At 37.7% G+C, this 17325-nt stretch overlaps 1 protein-coding gene across 4 annotated transcripts in view; it reads right to left on the bottom strand.

Moving 5' to 3' along the window:
* Window positions 1-1339: 1339 nt before the first annotated feature.
* GC (GC vitamin D binding protein) overlaps window positions 1340-17325 on the bottom strand; it is a 53106-nt gene continuing 37120 nt past the window's right edge. Inside the window, exons 12-14 of one of the 4 annotated variants that reach the window (XR_013961157.1) lie at window positions 10544-10660; window positions 2188-2241; window positions 1347-1507 (exon numbers count right to left, since the gene is read on the bottom strand). Coding sequence is in view for 3 of the 4 variants with exons in the window: in XM_080679482.1 (XP_080535608.1) it covers window positions 2188-2241 (54 nt within the window). In the remaining variant the exon portion in view is untranslated. Of the gene's footprint in view, window positions 1508-1886; window positions 2024-2187; window positions 2242-10543; window positions 10661-17325 lie in introns of those variants that run through there. The other 3 variants (XM_080679484.1, XM_080679482.1, XM_080679483.1) reach the window with 3 other exon arrangements.

Here is a 17325-nt window from a genome sequence, read left to right as displayed (position 1 = left end):
AAGCTAAATCTGTTTTTTGTGTTTTCTTTACAAACGGTATTACTTTCATTTGCCTTTATGGAGCCTCTTCTCCTCATACTTTTATCCGTGATGCCTACATCCCAGAGTAGGTTTGGAAGCTTCAGCAAGGTAATTTTGGAAGGAAAATATAATTTTAAAAAATTAAAAAATGCTGCTAAACATGTAGTGGATAGTTTGTTGGTTTTGCTACTTGGTGGCATCTGATGAACGTCTCTATTTGAGGTTAATTTCTCATTGGAAATGTTTGTGGGAGGTGGGACTATATGTTCTATAGAAGCTGCAAGGGGCAGGCATTTTATTCTCAGTTCCTGGCAGTTTACATGTTGGGTGCTTGACCTTGGCTTAGTTGACGAACTGCTCCCTCCTGGGACTTAGAATCTTGAGGAGTGATCAGGGATGACTTTGGTTAATGTGCCTGCAGTTAAATTTGCTATAAAATATGTTTCATCTCTACATGTAACTCTGTATCTCCCATTAGTGAACTTGAATTCCTTGAGGCAATTAATTATAAATATAGGTTTTCCTTGACTTGTATTCGTTTCAGAGAGGTATTCATTATGAAAATAGAATCTTTCTTTCAAAGCAAAACATGTTAAGTTAGAACACCTTCATTTTCTCTGGGCAAAGAAAGCACATAGAATATAATCTACAGTGTATATATATGGTTAATTAAATCAAGCTGAAATTAAGATGTCTAGAACTTTGACTCAATAAATTGCTCTTAGGAGTAAGCTTTAGTAAAATTAAATTTTCAGCCCACAAAGATTTATTTATTTTTATTTTTTGCAAGGCAGGTACTACTTAACTAATGCCATACAATTTGCAGCTGGGAGCAAGAAGGTATTCTCAAGAGTTTTCTCCTCCTCCTCCTCCCCTCCTCCTCCCCCTCCTCCCCCTCCCCCTCCTCCCCCTCCTCCCCCTCCTCCCCCTCCCCCCCCTCCCCCTCCTCCCCCTCCTCCTCCCCCTCCTCCTCCCCCTCCTCCTCCCCCTCCTCCTCCCCCTCCTCTTCCCCCTCCTCCTTTCCCTCCTCCTCCTTCTCCTCTCCTTCTCCTTTTAGAAGTGTGCCATCTTAGGCTATTTCTGGTGGAAGGCTGCCTAACTTTTCCTTAATACCACCTAAGCCTAAGAAGCAATCAAGAAATGGAGGTTAGTGTGTTGGGAATTGTAAAGTGGATGCTTAAAGTGGTGAGTATTATAGAGAGACCCAGCAGAGATCTAGAAAAAAACAGGAGCTGTGAGGTTGAGGCTGCCTACTGTGGTATCTTGGTGAAAATCACAGGAACAGTGCTGGTGGTCCGCATTGTATATCACCCTCAGAAGCATTTATGGTTTGCATTGTATTTCAATTTATTTTTATAGCAAATCATCATACTTATTGTACTGGAGCTGATGAAAATCAGGGAGTACCGAGTTGTCTCCCTGAGAGCCCTGGTTTGGCCTAAGTTAGGCCTCAGATGGCGTTTACAGGAAGGTTCCAGTTCTAGGTCTACGAGAATAATGAAAATGAATATTAGAAACACAGAGCTAATGGGCAGCAATTATATAGCACTGCTCAGCAGTCAAGTTATTTTTCTGTTTCAAGATAAACCTGTCTAGCATGACCCATATATCCACCATGGCTCACCTAATGAGTCCAGAATAAAAAATGTAGGAAATTCCCAAGACCTGCATATAAAATCATCAGGTACACTTAGGGAGAGACCACAGCAGCAGGCTAACCACAGCAGCAGGCTAACCTATCGGTCGGAGCGTCTGCCCCCTGGTGGTCAGTGCACGTCATAGCAAGTGGTTGGCAGCCTTAGCATATCATTAGCATATTATGCTTTGATTGGTTGAATGGATGACCAGATGATCGGGCAACTGGACACTTAGCATATTAGGCTTTTATTATATAGGATCTAGTACCAGACTGGGGACCCAGATTCTAGTCCTAAATCTGCCAAAAGTTGGTTGTGCATACTTGTGTAAGCTCCTTAACTTTTCCAGATGCTTAATATTCTCACTGTAAAATGAGTTTGAATAGAGAATAGTTAGAATAGGAAGGGAAGAACACTATCAAATTATTTATTCTAAGATTTTTAAAATACATTGCACAAAGCTGGATGGTTATTTGTTTTTGTTTTTTTTTTTGGTTTTTTTTTTTCTGCCTTTACAAACAATACTTACCTAAGATAATATATATGCATCAGTCCTTAGGGTATTTTTTATTTCAGCATCAATCTAGAATGAAAAAAAATGCTATCTAATTATTCATGAAGCATTTTATTTATAGACTACTGGATCATGAAAGTAAACACAATTTGAACCTAGATTAAAGAGAAGGATTCTTGTTAAAATGCAGTTTTATATTGAACTTTTTATTGGCCATCCTTCACATTTAGTTTTACAACGTCTCTGCCCTTGAAGAATTTACAGTGTCCTATGAAAAATAGATAAGAGAAAAATAAGTGCTAATTATTGGGTGTGCACAGAATGTTAAGGGGCAACAGAAGAATTTGAGTGCCAGGCAAGGATTCCCAGAGGAAAGATCTAAGTTGAATCCTGAATCTTAATGAAAGACAGCCAGGTTACAGAATGAAGATAGGGCAATATAGGATGAGTCTTCATGTGCAAAATCCTTAAGGTAAGAGCAAGTTTAATGTACTTAGGAAAACTGCAAGTGATACAGGAGAACCAAAGCAGGAAGAATAGGAGCAGTGATAAATCAGGCTGGAGAGGAAAACACAGGACCAAACTCTCTTGATTAAAAAAAAAGAATGGACTTCAATTTAGAAGTGATGTAGAGCAATTAGAGGAACATACTAACCATTTTGTGTTTTACAAAGGTTATTTTGCCTTAGTATAGAGATGGGATTGGTGTGAGGTATGTGGAGGACTGGAGATGAGAGACCAATTGGGAAGAGATAATCCAGGTAAAAGCATCAATAATGTAGAAGAAGTTGGGGGGTGGGACTTAGAGATAGTGAGTTAAAATTGGTAGGATTTGGAATATTTTTGGGTTTATATGGAAAAGGAAATTAAGGATCACTATTTGTATCTTGGATAATGCATGAATGGTAATGATAGTGATAAATTTAGGCAATAACAGAAGAGGTTTTAAGGGGAATATTTGGGGCATATTGAGTTTGAATTTCTTGTAGGATAATAGAGCCCTTAATCATTTGAATAAACAGCTTGGTACTGTGGGGAGATATCCTGAATGGAGGTAGAGATTTGGAGATTAAAGGCATGTTCATGGATGAGAACACTTGGACAAAGTGCTAAAGGCAAAGACAAACAGTACTTAGCATAATTATGTGAAAGTTCCACTAGAAGGCTAAAGGACTTTGATATTCAGCAGGGCTGAAAATCAGCATAATATTGCCCTGCTATTGGCCAAATGGCTCAAGGCAATCCCCTAACCTGATAATCCTTTTACTGTTTACCAAACTTTACCTTTGATATGCCTGTTTGCACTCCTAAAGGGCAAATGTGTATTCAAGTGAATAAAAGTAGACAGGACCAAGTTTTGGAGGAGCTTCTCCACTAGAGAGAAAGGTTTTCTGCCTGGTCCCCCATCCCTTCTAAATTCATATTTCTTGTCTAGTGTATCTGTTTGTGCATGGCCCCTTCTCTAGATCTGGAACCCTAGCCGCAAATTGATGTGGCATTCACATCTGGCGCCCAAACAGGGACCTGGAGAAGAATATTTGCCTGAGCAAAAAAAGAAGAAATTCACCAGAAAGGTGGGAAGTTCACTGAAAAGTTGGGGAAAGTCACCACGTACAACACCTGTGCCAGCTTCAGAGTCACGAGCCATAAGTGGGAGGGAACGTCTTTTATTTCAGCCAGGCTATAATGGGGAAGGATTTAAGTAAAAGGCAAAAACATCATTGTAAATTTTTAGCTTGTATGCTCAAGGATAAAGGAATTAAAATGTCAAAAGGCACTCTCTTACATCAGGCTGAAGGAAAACAAGTGCCCTTGTCATCTTTAACTAGGTGGGCTCTTGTTCGAACTCCATTATGTCCAATTCATATTGGGGATCAAAAGTCTGTAATATCTAAGGCTCTGGATCCTCCACCTCTAGTGTGGAAAGGCTCAAAACCTAGAGAAAATGGGGCTGACAGTCATTTTACAAAAGGACTTTTTAATGCTTTGTCTAAAAATTACCACATGATGCCTTGGGACAGGAAGCTTTTAGCTAAAATAACTTGAGACCAGTCAATGCTATGGAGAGCAGAATAGGATAAGATCCATGAAAAGAACTCTGATTTATTAAGTCTTGTCTAAATGTTATTGGTGCTTGTCTATTGATTGTTGTTTTATCTGTCTTTGTTGTTTATTGTTAGTTTATTAAGCATGCCTTTAATTTAATAGAAAAGAAACAATAGATGGACAGGCCATTACTAAATTTCCCCAAAGCAAACAGGATGTGGGGATGGGGAGAAAGAATATGAGTGGTACATGTGGCCGATAACACAGGCTCTAAGAAAATTCCCTAGACAAAGGGAAGTATCTAAAAAAGGCCCCAGCCCATTAATTACTAGGTCTTTTGGTGATCCTGTAAAATGGATGCCCACTCCCGGGAGTGCTATTAAAAGTCTCATTTTGGCCATGTTTTTATTTCCCAGTTCATCATTTGAAATTTGGATAAATGAAACATTTCTCACAATTTAGGGCTGCATCTGGGATTTCTGTACCCATGAAGAGAAAAAGGCTAGCTTACGAAAAGGTGTGCCTTATTTTGGGTGGCCTCTTGGACTGAGCCCTATCTCTTCACAGATGCTATAGACTAAACCCAAGACTGTTTTTTATTTAAAAAATGGCAAAAATGATACAAGGAAAATATACAGGCTGGGTTTGGGCGACAAGATTAGTGTTTCCATAATAAAAGGTCATTCTTGAATAATAATGGAATGCAATAATATTATTATTGTAATAATGTGAGTGCCTCACAGGTCCAGGGGCACTCCCATTTTAATAAAATAAAAATAAAATAATACTTTAACATTAAAGCCACTGAAAGTCAGTAAGTTATCTCTGTTACAGAATTTGCCAAAAGAAAATGCCTTGGATAATAATAATTGGCTTTAAAAATCTCAAAATTATTAAAACATAAGTAAATGAATGTAACTAAAATGAAGAATTTGTAATAAAGCTTTTCAGTAATAATTATAAATGTATTAATAATGAAAGTCCAGTCACTCAAAAGGAGACTGGCTGTGCTATCTGTTGGAGGAAAGGGCTAGTTCCAGAGAAGCCGCAACCGTAATCATAGATGTTATCTCTAAGGAAGAATGTAGCAGTTTTACATTCAAGCTGCTATGGGACTGCTCCCTCCTCCACTGCCTTTTCATCAGCCTTCCACATGACAGGTGGGGATATTTGCCAGCCTCATGTATAATTTTCCAAAGTCTTTGGTAACTTAAAACTTTAGAACATTGCTGAATTAAATAATAAAAAATTTTTAAATATCTATGTATTTTAAAATGAGAAAAATACTGAGGACAAGGTAAGATGGCTGCCAAAGGGAAGGCAGACTACAAGATAGTGTGTGAGTGAGAGAACAAAGGGAGAGTGTGTGGTCGCATGGGGAGTGTTTGTTGGTGAGTTGAGGGACAGCTATACTACAGGAGACTGTGGGGGATGGCTGGATGGGGTTCCCCTGAACAGGCAACCCCCACTGCTGCTGGGTTCCCTCCCACAGTGACCAGCTCTGACACAGAGACCACGCCATCTTGAAGGGGAAAGTGGGTGTTATCAGAAGCCTGAAAATCTACAACTATGGCATCCTGTGAACAGCTGTGAACCCAAGAACACCAGTTCCCAAGTGGCGCGAGCACGCAGATTCAGAGGAGCTCTGCACCCCTTCATGGAAAGGAGAGAGAGAACTACATAACCAGACACCCGGAGAAGAGAGATCATGGGGAGACAAACAGCCCGCATATGAAAGAAAAGCAGGCATCACCAGAAAAGGAAGTAAATGAAATGGAGGCAAGCAACCTGTCAGAGAAAGAATTCAGAGAAATGATCATAAGGTGGGATGAAAAGAATGGAAAACAAATTCAACAATATGTGTAAGAACCAAGAGGAAATGAAGAAGAACCAAGAAGAAGTGAAAAATGACATTTCTGCTATAAAGAACTCAATAGAAAGCATCAAGAGAAGACTAGAAGAAGCAGAGGACCGCATTAGTGAGCCAGAAGACAAGGTAGGAAAAAATATCCAAGTAGAGAAGTTTCTAGAAAAAAAAAAATAAAAAAACAGGAGGAGAGCCTAAGGGAACTTTGGGACAACATGAAACGAAACAACATCCGCATAATAGGGGTCCCTGAAGGAGAGGAAACTGAGCAAGGAATAGAAAACCTGTTTGAAGAAATAATGACAGAAAACTTCCCTGATAAACCCACACAAATCCAAGAAGCTAACAGAGTCCCAAGCAAAATGAAGTTCAAAAGAACGATGCCAAGGCACATTATAATTACATTGGCAAACACCAATGACAAAGTAAGAATCTTAAAAGTGGCCAGAGAAAGACAGAAAGTTACCTACAAAGGATCCCCAATCAGACTAGCAACTGATTTCTCAACAGAAACTCATAATGGAATGAAATATACAAAGTCTTGCAAAGGAAGGGTCTGAATCCAGGAATACTGATCCAGCAAGGCTATCAATCAACATTGAGGGTGAAATCAGGAGCTTCACAGACAAAATAAGGACTAAGGGAGTTTATTACCACCAAACCAGCAATGCAAGAAATGCTAAAGGGTCTGTTGTAAAAAGAAAAAATAGGAAGTGAAGAAGGAATACAGGGGTAAAGAATAAAAATGGCGACAAACAAGTACCTATCAATAATAACTTTAAATGTAAATGGATTAAATGCCCCAGTCAAAAGACATAGGGTAACCGATTGGATAAGAAAACATGACCCATATATCTGCTGTCTACAGAAAACCCACCTCAGAAAAAAAGACGCACACATACTGAGGGTGAAGGGATGGAAAAAAGGTTTTTCAGGTGAATGGAAATGAAAAAAAGCTGGGATAGCAATACTTATATCTGACAAATGAGATCTCAAAGGACATAAAAAGAGATAAGGCAGGCCACTTCATAATACTAAAGGGAGCAATCCAACAAGAAGAAATAACTCTGGTAAATATATACGCACCCAATACAGGAGCACCCAAATACATAAAAAAACTCCTGGAGGATATCAAGGGAGAGATTGACAGCAATACAGTCATAGTAGGAGACTTTAATACCCCACTATCACCATTGGAAAAATCCTCTATACAATAAATCAGCAAAGAAATATCAATCCTAAATGATTCACTAGACCAGATGGAATTAATTGACATCTTCAGAACATTTCACCCCAAAGCCACAGAATATACATTCTTCTCAAGTGCACATGGGTCATTTTCAAAGATAGAACATATATGGGGTCACAGGCAAAGTCTCTTCAAATTCAAGAAGATAGAAATCACATCAAGCATCTTCTCAGACCACAATGGCATAAAACTGGAAATCAACTACAATAAAAACAATCCAAAAAAATCAAACACATGGAGACTAAACAGCATGCTATTAAACAATGACTGGGTTACCAGAGAGATCAAAGAAGAAATAAAAAACATCATGGCAACAAACCACAATGAAAACACAACAATCCAAAATCTATGGGACACAGTGAAAGCAGTCTTGAGAGGGAAGTTCATAGCTCTACAAGCCTACTGCAGAAAACAAGAAACAATGGTAATAAACTACCGAACCCTAAAATTCAAAGAGTTAGAAAGATAGCAACAAAAAAAGCCCAGTGTAAGCAGAAGGAAGGAAATAATAAAGATCAGAGCAGAGATAAATGACATTGAGACCAAAAAAACAATATAAAAGATCAACAAAACCAAGAGCTGGTTCTTTGAAAGGTTAAACAAGATTGATGAACCTCTAGCCAGGCTAACCAAGAAGCAAAAACATAGGACCCAAATAAATAAAATCAGAAATGAAAGAGGAGAAATAACAACAGACCCCACTGAAATACAAAGGGTTAAAAAATTCTACCAACAACTCTATCCCAACAAACTGGACAACCTGGAGGAAATGGACATATTCCTAGAAAAATACAACCTTCCGAAACTCAATCAGGAAGAATCTAAACCTCTCAATAGGCCAATAACTATGGAAGAAATTGAAGCAGTCATTAAAAAGCTTCCAGCAAACAAAAGCCTGCGGCCAGACGGCTTCACAGGGGAGTTTTACCAAACATTCAAGGAAGAACTAAAACCTATCCTCCGCAGACTATTCCAAAAATTCAAGAGGAAGAAACACTTCCAAGCTCCTTCTATGAAGCCAGCATCACTCTAATACCAAAACCATATAAAGACAACACAATGAAAGAGAATTAAGACCAATATCCCTCATGAACATAGATGCCAAAATCATCAACAAAATTCTAGCAAATCGGATCCAGCAGTACATCAGAAAGATCATACACCATGACCAAGTAGGATTTATCCCAGGAATGCAAGGATGGTACAATAGCCACAAATCAATAAACATGATACATCAACATAAACAAATTAAGAGATAAAAATCACATAGTCATATCAACTGATGCAGAAAAAGCATTTGACAAAATCCAACACCCTTTCTTAATAAAAACTCTCAGCAAGGTGGGAATAGAAGGATCATACCTCAACATAATAAAAGCCATATCTGACAGACCCACAGCCAATGTCATACTCAATGGGCAAAAACTAAAACCATTTCCCCTAAGAACAGGGACAAGACAGGGATGCCCATTCTCACCACTCCTATTCGACATAGTACTAGAAGTATTAGCCATTGCGATTAGACAAGAAGAAGAAATAAAAGGCATCCTAATTGGAAAAGAAGAAGTAAAACTGTCCTTATTTGCAGATGACATGATACTGTACATAAAAAACCCTAAAGACTCCATCCAAAAACTATTAGACTTAATAAATGAATTCGGCAATGTAGCAGGATACAAAACTAATGCCAAGAAATCTATGGCATTTCTATACACCAATAGTGAACTTACAGAAAGAGAGACCAAAAAAGCAATCCCATTTACCATCGCACCAAAAAAATTAAGTTTATACCTAGGAATAAACTTAACTAAGGAGGTAAAAGACCTATATGCAGAAAACTACAGGACACTGAAAAAAGAGATAGAGGAAGACATAAATAGATGGAAGAACATACCATGTTCATGGATTGGTAGAATCAACATCATTAAATTGTCCATACTACCCAAAGCAATCTATAGATTCAATGCACTCCCCATTAAAATACCAACAGCATATTTCACAGACCTAGAACAAACTCTCCAAAAATTCATCTGGAATAAAAAAAGACCCCGAATAGCCACAGCAATCCTGAGTAAGAACAAAGTAGGTGGGATTTCAATACCAGATATCAAGCTGTATTACAAAGCCACTGTTCTCAAAACAGCCTGGTACTGGCACAAGAACAGACATATAAACCAATGGAATAGAATAGAGACTCCAGGTATCGACCCAAACCACTATGCTCAAATAATATTTGACAAAGGTGGCATGAACATACAATGGAGTCAAGACGGTCTCTTCAATAAATGGTGCTGGGAAAATTGGACAGATACATGTAAAAAAATGAAACTAGACCACCAACTTACACCATACACAAAAATAAAGTCAAAATGGATAAAGGACTTAAACATAAGATGGGAAACCATAAAAATACTAGAGGAATCCACAGGCAGCAAAATCTCAGACATATGCCGAAGCAATTTCTTCACTGATACTGCTCCTAGGGCAATGGAAACTAAAGAGAAAATAAACAAATGGGACTACTTCAAAATAAAAAGCTTTTGCATAGCAAAAGAAACCATCAACAAAACAACAAGAAAGCCCACTGTATGGGAGAACATATTTGCAAATGTTATCACTGATAAAGGTTTAATCTCCAAAATTTACAGGGAACTCATACAGCTTAATAAAAGGAAAATAAATGATCCGATAAAAAAAATGGGCAACGGATCTAAGTAGAAACTTTTCGAAAGAAGAGAGAAGGAAGGCCAAGAGACATATGAAAATATGCTCAAAGTCACTAATTATCCGAGAGATGCAAATCAAAATGACAATGCAGTACCATCTCAAGCCTGTCAGAATGGCAATCATCAACAAATCAACAAACAACAAGTGCGGGCGAGGATGCGGAGAATAAGGAACCCTTGTTCACTGCTGGTGGGAATGCAGACTGGTGCAGCCACTGTGGAGAATAGTATGGATTTTCCTCAAAAAACTAAAAATGTAACTCCCATTTGACCCAGTAATCCCACTTCTAGGAATATATCCCAAGAAACTAGAAACACCAATCAGAAAGGATATATGCACTCCTGTGTTCATAGCAGCACAATTCACCATAGCTAAGATTTGGAAACAGCCTAAATGCCCATCATCAGATGAGTGGATTAGGAAACTATGGTACATCTACACAATGGAATACTACGCTGCTATAAAAAAGAAAGAATTCTTACCTTTTGCAGCAGCATGGATGGATCTGGAGAGCATTATGTTAAGTGAAATAAGCCAGGAAATGAAAGAAAAATACCACATGATCTCACTCATTTGTGGAAAATAAAGAACATTATAACCTGATGAACAAAAAGATAGATACAGAGGCAGTAAATCATCAAACTGACTGTCAAATTACTGCAGGAAGGCTGGGGGGTGTTGGGGTGGGGTGGGGGGAAGAGATCAACCAAAGGACTTGTATGCATGCATATAAGCACAACCAATGGACACAAGACACTGAGGGGGTGGGATGACGCCATGTGACAGGGGTAGGGGAGGCTGGGGGAAGGTCAATGGGGGAAAAAAGGAGATATATGTACTACTATATGTAATACTTTAAACAATAAAAAAAGAAAAGCTGAGAAGGAAGGAAAAAAATACTGAAATAAACTGAGTTTGCCTCATATAAAAAATTTAGAGGATAGAATTGAATCTATTATGTCGTATTTTATTTGAAATACATCCTTTAAAATATAAATATATTACTAATCAAAGAAATGCCAAGTATTTAACTTGCCACCTAAAATTTGAGGCTTCTAAAAGATAAAAGTTCAAATTAAGTTGGAAGAAATTATGTGGTTGTGATATCAAAATGCATAAGGTATAGAAATTTATTTTTGAGAAAAATAATTCTTATATTCTAGAAAAGTTAATAGTTCAAAATATATTGTAGTCCTTATGTGTACTATGTGTGGTAAAATTTCAACCTATGATATAATATTTTATTGGCTTGATTAAAAAAGAGGATTAATTCTATGGTCTGAACCAAATTTTTAGTATAAAAACTGGTTTAAATTTAATTGATATCTTTTAGAATAATTACAAAAAGTGTACTGATAAATGTCAATATAAGAAATGCTGGCTTTTACTTTTAATTATCATGGAAAAATGAATGTTGAAATATAATATAGTTTTAATAATAGAAGGCAGGACATACATTTTAAAGGAAAAGGGTCTATACAAATTGCTGTAGGTATATACAAGTTAATGACAGAAAGAAAGAATGTTAGAGTAGAAATGCATTTTTGAAGGACATAAAAAGGTTTGAAGACTAATTTGAAAGTATGAAATTTATGAAGGTTATGTATATGATGAGAAGGAAAAAAGTTTTGAAAGAGAAAAATGAATTCTAAAGTTAACGATTTGCAAAAGTTGTAAAAGGGTCATAAAATCTCAGGGAAGTTTAAACAAAGGCTAGACCATTAACCTTATCTCCTGCCAAGAACAGAGTAAATGGTTAATACAGAAAGGGAGGGCAGAAAAAGGTTGCATACATAATGCCTCAGTCAGACTGCTCTTCAAATAGGCTGGGGGGTGGGGTGGCATCTGTACTTCATAGGTCAAATATATAAGTTTGCTTACTTTACTTTTTCAATAAATATGCATACTTTAATTACTTAATAAATTAGCTTTTCACAATATAATTAAGGTCTCATATATATGAGAAGCCAATATTTTATGAGCAATTGGTTTTAACAAAGTCCAAAGTAAAATTTGCATACATATGCAAATGAGCACTAGCCAAAAATAATGCTGTTTAAAAGTAAATTTAAGATTAATAAAAAGGAGAAATTTTAAAATCTCTCCTGCTACTATTTACAAAGTAAACTAAAAGTTATTATTCTAGCATTAAATCTCACCATTAATGAGACACCATAAGGAAAAAGAGAGTTACTTTCACTTGAAATATATGCATTGCAGTATTGGCCAGCATACCTCTCTCCTACTGGTTTTTCTAAAAAGCAAGTAAGTTGAAAACCAAGATGGCAAAATAGGTAAACACCTAAACTGCTGCCTCGCACAACAATTTCAAAACTACAGCTAAAAGACAAAACGGACATCATCCAGAACCACAGGAAAGCTGGCTGAGTGGAAATTCTACAACTAGAAGGAAAGAGAAAAGCACACTGAGACTCAGAGGAGATGCAGGAGGCAGAGGTACTGAGATGCGCCCACGGAGAGGACTCCAACTGAGTGCTCTGCTGGCTTTCTCAAGTGAGAGGGAGACAAAAGCTCGCGACTGCACTGAACTCCAGTTCCGGGTGAGACTCTGGGGACCCAGACTCATTCGGGGAAAAACTGGACTGTCTGCCAGCTGGCGGAACTCAAGGGCAGCTTTCTCTCAGAGGTGCTTGCAGCGATTACCATGGGACACTGAGACACAGGGGCATATTAGGGCAGGGCTGATGGGAAACCAATGCTGTCTGCTCCGCCCTGAGACTCCGCCCCATCCAAGCTGAGCACAGAGGCTTTTGCAAGTCTTGTTTCATAAGGGTGTCTCCAGCACAGAAGTTCTCCCAGCGTAGACACAGCTGATCCCCACAGCCAATTGGCCTGGAGGTCAATTCCTCCCAGTGATACCAACAACAATCAAGGCTTAACTACAACAAGACTGTGCACACAGACCACAAAGGGGTGCACCAAGAGTGTCCACCTCAGGTAACTGGGGAGGCTGAGCCACTGGGCCCTATAGGACACCTAGCAGACAAAGCCTCTCTATCAACTCAGGGAAGCAGCCAAAAAGCGGAGACAAAGAAACAGATCACAAATGAGAGAAATGGAGGAAAGCAAATGACTGGATATAGAGTTCAAAACCATGGTTGTAAGGTTTTTCAAGAATTTCCTAGAAAAGGCTGATAAATTTAGCAAGACCCTTGAGGATATGAAAAAGGACCAACTAGAAATTAAACATACACTGACTGAAATAAAAAATATTATACAGAGACCTGACAGCAGACTAGAGGGCCGCAAGAATCAAGTCAAAGATTTGAAATACAAAGAAGCAAAAAACACTCAACCAGAAAAGAAAAAAGAATCCAAAAATATGAAGATAGTGTAAGGAGCCTCTGGGACAACTTCAAGCGTACCAACATCGAAATTATGGGGGTGTGAGAGAAGAGAGAGAGCAAGATACTGAAAACCTATTTGAAGAAATGACAGAAAACTTCCCCCACCTGGTGAAAGAAATAGACTTACAAGTCCAGGAAGCACACAGAACCCCAAACAAAAGGAATCCAAAGAGGACCACAACAAGACACATCATAATTAAAATGCCAAGAGGAAAACACAGAAAATATTCAAAGCAGCAAGAGAAAGTTAGCTACCTACAATGGAGCACCCATATGATTGTCAACAGAAACCATGCAGGCCAGATGGGAGTGGGAAGAAATATTCAAAGTGATGAATAGCAAGAACCTACAACCAAGATTACTCTACCCAGCAAAGCTATCATTCAGAATTGAAGGGCAGATAAAGAGCTTCACAGATAAGAAAAAGCTAAAGGAGTTCATCACCGCCAAACCAGTATTATATGAAATGCTGAAAGGTATTCTTTAAGAAGAGGAAGAAGAAAAAGGTAAAGATAAAAATTATGAACAACAAATACATATCTATCAACAAGTGAATCTAAAAATCAAGTGAATAAAAAAATCTGATGAACAGAATAAACTGGTGAATATAATAGAATCAGGGGCATAGAAAGGGAGTGGACTGACAATTCTCAGGGGGAAAGGGGTGTGGGGGTGCGGGAAGAGACTGGACAAAAATCGTACACCTATGGATGAGGACAGTGGCGGGGGGGAAGGGCAGATGGTGGGATGGGAACAGGGTGGAGGGGAGCTATGGGGGAAAAAATGGAACAATTGTAATAATCTGAACAATAAAGATTTATTAAATTAAAAAAAAATAAAAAGCAACTAAGTTTGTTGCTCTATTTAAAAGAAAGTAAAACTTTTTAAAAGAAACTCCCTAAATGTAGCTTAAAAATTGCTCTGGGAGGAAGTAAAGGGAAATGCTCTTCAATGTCTAGGAACTGTAATTCAAAGTCAATGTATTAGGCTTTAAAAAGTAGAAATATGAAAGGATTGCTTTAAGACCTTAAATGAATTTTTTAAAAAAAATTATTAAAGGACATTAATTAGTTAAGACCTTATCTAAAAATCTCTAGGGGAGAAATAACAAATTTATTCAATATACTTAGAAATCCTAAGATAGCTTTTATTAACACGTTAAGCGCCCAGCCTGTTTTGTCTTCTGGACAGAAAGTATAATGTCAGTCACCAGTGAGTGACATGGTGCTTAACGTGTTAAGTGTATACAAAGACCTACAGAATCATTTTCTAATTTCATGGCTCACATGTAACAGCAGTTTGCAACCATCTAAAATTCTATAAATGCCAAGCGGTTTGGGGCCATCTAGTAAATCCTATCTTCCCTAAACCAAGGACACTTAAGAGTAAATAATTTGCATTTTTGCCTCCTTAAACAAAGCTTATGTCTATATACTTAAAAAGACTGATAGGAAAAAATCCAACTAGTGTCATTTACTGTCCACACCCAAGGATGAATGAAGTTAGAAAATAAACCTTATTTCAGACTGATTTAAATTGGCAAATTGAAATAAGTGGATATTCAGGGAAACTTGTCACCTACTAAAAAACAAATTACTACATTTTTTATCTTACACCCCTATTATTATACCCAAAAATACTAGGCAGGAACCTCTTCCTGGAGCTTTAACTGATTTTACTGATGGTTCATTTAATGGTAAAGCTGCTTATCATGCAATGAATTCAGACCAGTCATACTTCTGTGCAAAGAATTGAATTAAAAGCTATTAAGGCTGCATTGCAGGATTTCAAAAGCCTCTTAATATTATTTCTGATCTGCCTATGCTACTGGCCTGGTAAACAGAATTGCAACTACTCAATTAAAATGGTTCAGTGACCAAAGTCTATTTATACTACTTAAACAGCTCCTGGTCCTTTAACAAAAGGAAACACATATGCCAATCAATTAGTTGCTTTATTGAAACAGGCCACAGAATCTCATCAACTTTTAAATCAGCCTGCCAAAGTATTGCTCAGCAGGCAAAACAAATTATCAAGGAATGTCCCCCTTGAATATTACATCTGCCTCAAGGGTCTCTAAAATCCCAACTTAAAAAGCAAAAAGGGGGAATAGTGGAGAAATCTCCTGTAAGTAAACTACATCAAGCCTTAATTACTTTAAGTTTTTTTCACTTATAATGCTGATGGCTAGACACCTATGGTAATACACTGGTGTCAGAATAAGCCAAAGGAAAATGGTCTGGTTAAATGGAAAGATCCAGAGTCTGGTTTATGGAAGGGTCCCTTTATTAACCTTTGGTCAAGTATATGCTTGTGTATTTCCAGAAAACTCCTTCAAGCCCGTGTGGATTCCTGCAAGGCCTCACCCTGTACCTGTGGCTGCAGACAAAACACGCTGAAGATAAGGAATGGGAGGAGAACAAGACAGAGGAGAAACAGTCCAGAGATGACCTGGGGAATGATAAAGAAGCCTTGCCATGCTAGCAGTCATCAGTTGTGCGATGGTGCAGGTTGCCCTGGACAAAGCCAAAGAAGGTCGGACCTGCATTGTCATTGCCCACTGTTCACAATTCAGAACTCGAATATCATTGCTGTCATGTCACAGGGGACAGTGATTTGGAAGGGGACTTAAAGAACTGATGGCCCAGAAAGAAGCCTACTATGGAATAATTCCTTAAATGCCTGAATAATTTTTAAAAAGGACATGAAAGAACTCAATCCTTTTCATTGAATCTCCCTACATCTGCTTTTTATCATAACCACTATTGCCGGTCTCATTCTTGTTCTTATATGTTTATTTCTAGTCTGCAGATGGAGAATGAACAGTCTTAAAAGAACACGAGCCCTGCAAGCATACACCTTTCAAGATTTATTAAGAAAACAAAAAGGGGGAATTGCTGGTGGCAAAGACCAACAGTAGTTAGCATAATTATGCGAAAGTTCCATTAGAAGGCTAATAGACTTTGATATTCAGCAGGGCTGAAAATCAGCATAATATTGCCCTGCTATTGGCCAAATGGCTCAAGGCAATCCCCTAACCTGATAATCCTTTTACTGTTTACCAAACTTTACCTTTGATATGCCTGTTTGCACTCCTAAAAGGGAAAATGTGTATTCAAGTGAATAAAAGCAGACAGGACAGAGTTTCGGAGGAGCCTCTCCACTAGAGAGAAAGGTTTTCCGTCTGGCCCCCCCATCCCTTCTAAATTCATATTTCTTGTCTAGTGTATCCATTTGTGCATGGCCCCTTCTCTAGATCCGGAACACTAGCTGCAAATGGATGTGGCATTCACAGAGAAGAAGATCATGAAAAAACAATTCTCTGGAAAACATAAATTTAAGGTGTGGGTAGAAGAAGAGGATAATATGACACAGAATGAAAAGCAAAGGATCATAGAAGGATAAAATGTAGAATATGATAATGGAATTCAGTGTCACTACTGATCTGGTGAATTATTGATATTTTTAACAATAAAAAATAATTTTGCACTTTAATCAATAGTTAATAGTCTTTGGATATCAATATTATGCTTTTATTATTAGTTACATTAGGGCTGAAATATGACAATGACATGGAGAGTAATAGACTCATGTGGAATATACTTAGGATTTTCCAAACATCTTGAAATCTTGTATATATCATTCAACCCATCTGTAAAAGGGGAATTAAAATGGTACCTAATATCTAGAATTGTTTTCAATTATTCTATAAACACAAATATATAAGGCTATTAATATTCTGCCTAACAAGGCTATTAATATTCTGCTTATTAAATAGTATTGACTTAATGTCATAGCTAACATTTATTATCACAAAATCTAGTTATATACTGAGAGAGAGAAATCTTAGTGGATATGCCAGCTTTTCCTGAAATATGAGAGACGAAGAAAGAGGG

Source organism: Plecotus auritus (assembly GCF_963455305.1).
Source record: "Plecotus auritus genome assembly, chromosome: 1".
Lineage (NCBI taxonomy): Eukaryota > Metazoa > Chordata > Mammalia > Chiroptera > Vespertilionidae > Plecotus > Plecotus auritus.
The sequence above is the reverse complement of the archived record's forward strand: the minus strand, read 5'-3'. Positions and strand labels throughout refer to the sequence as shown.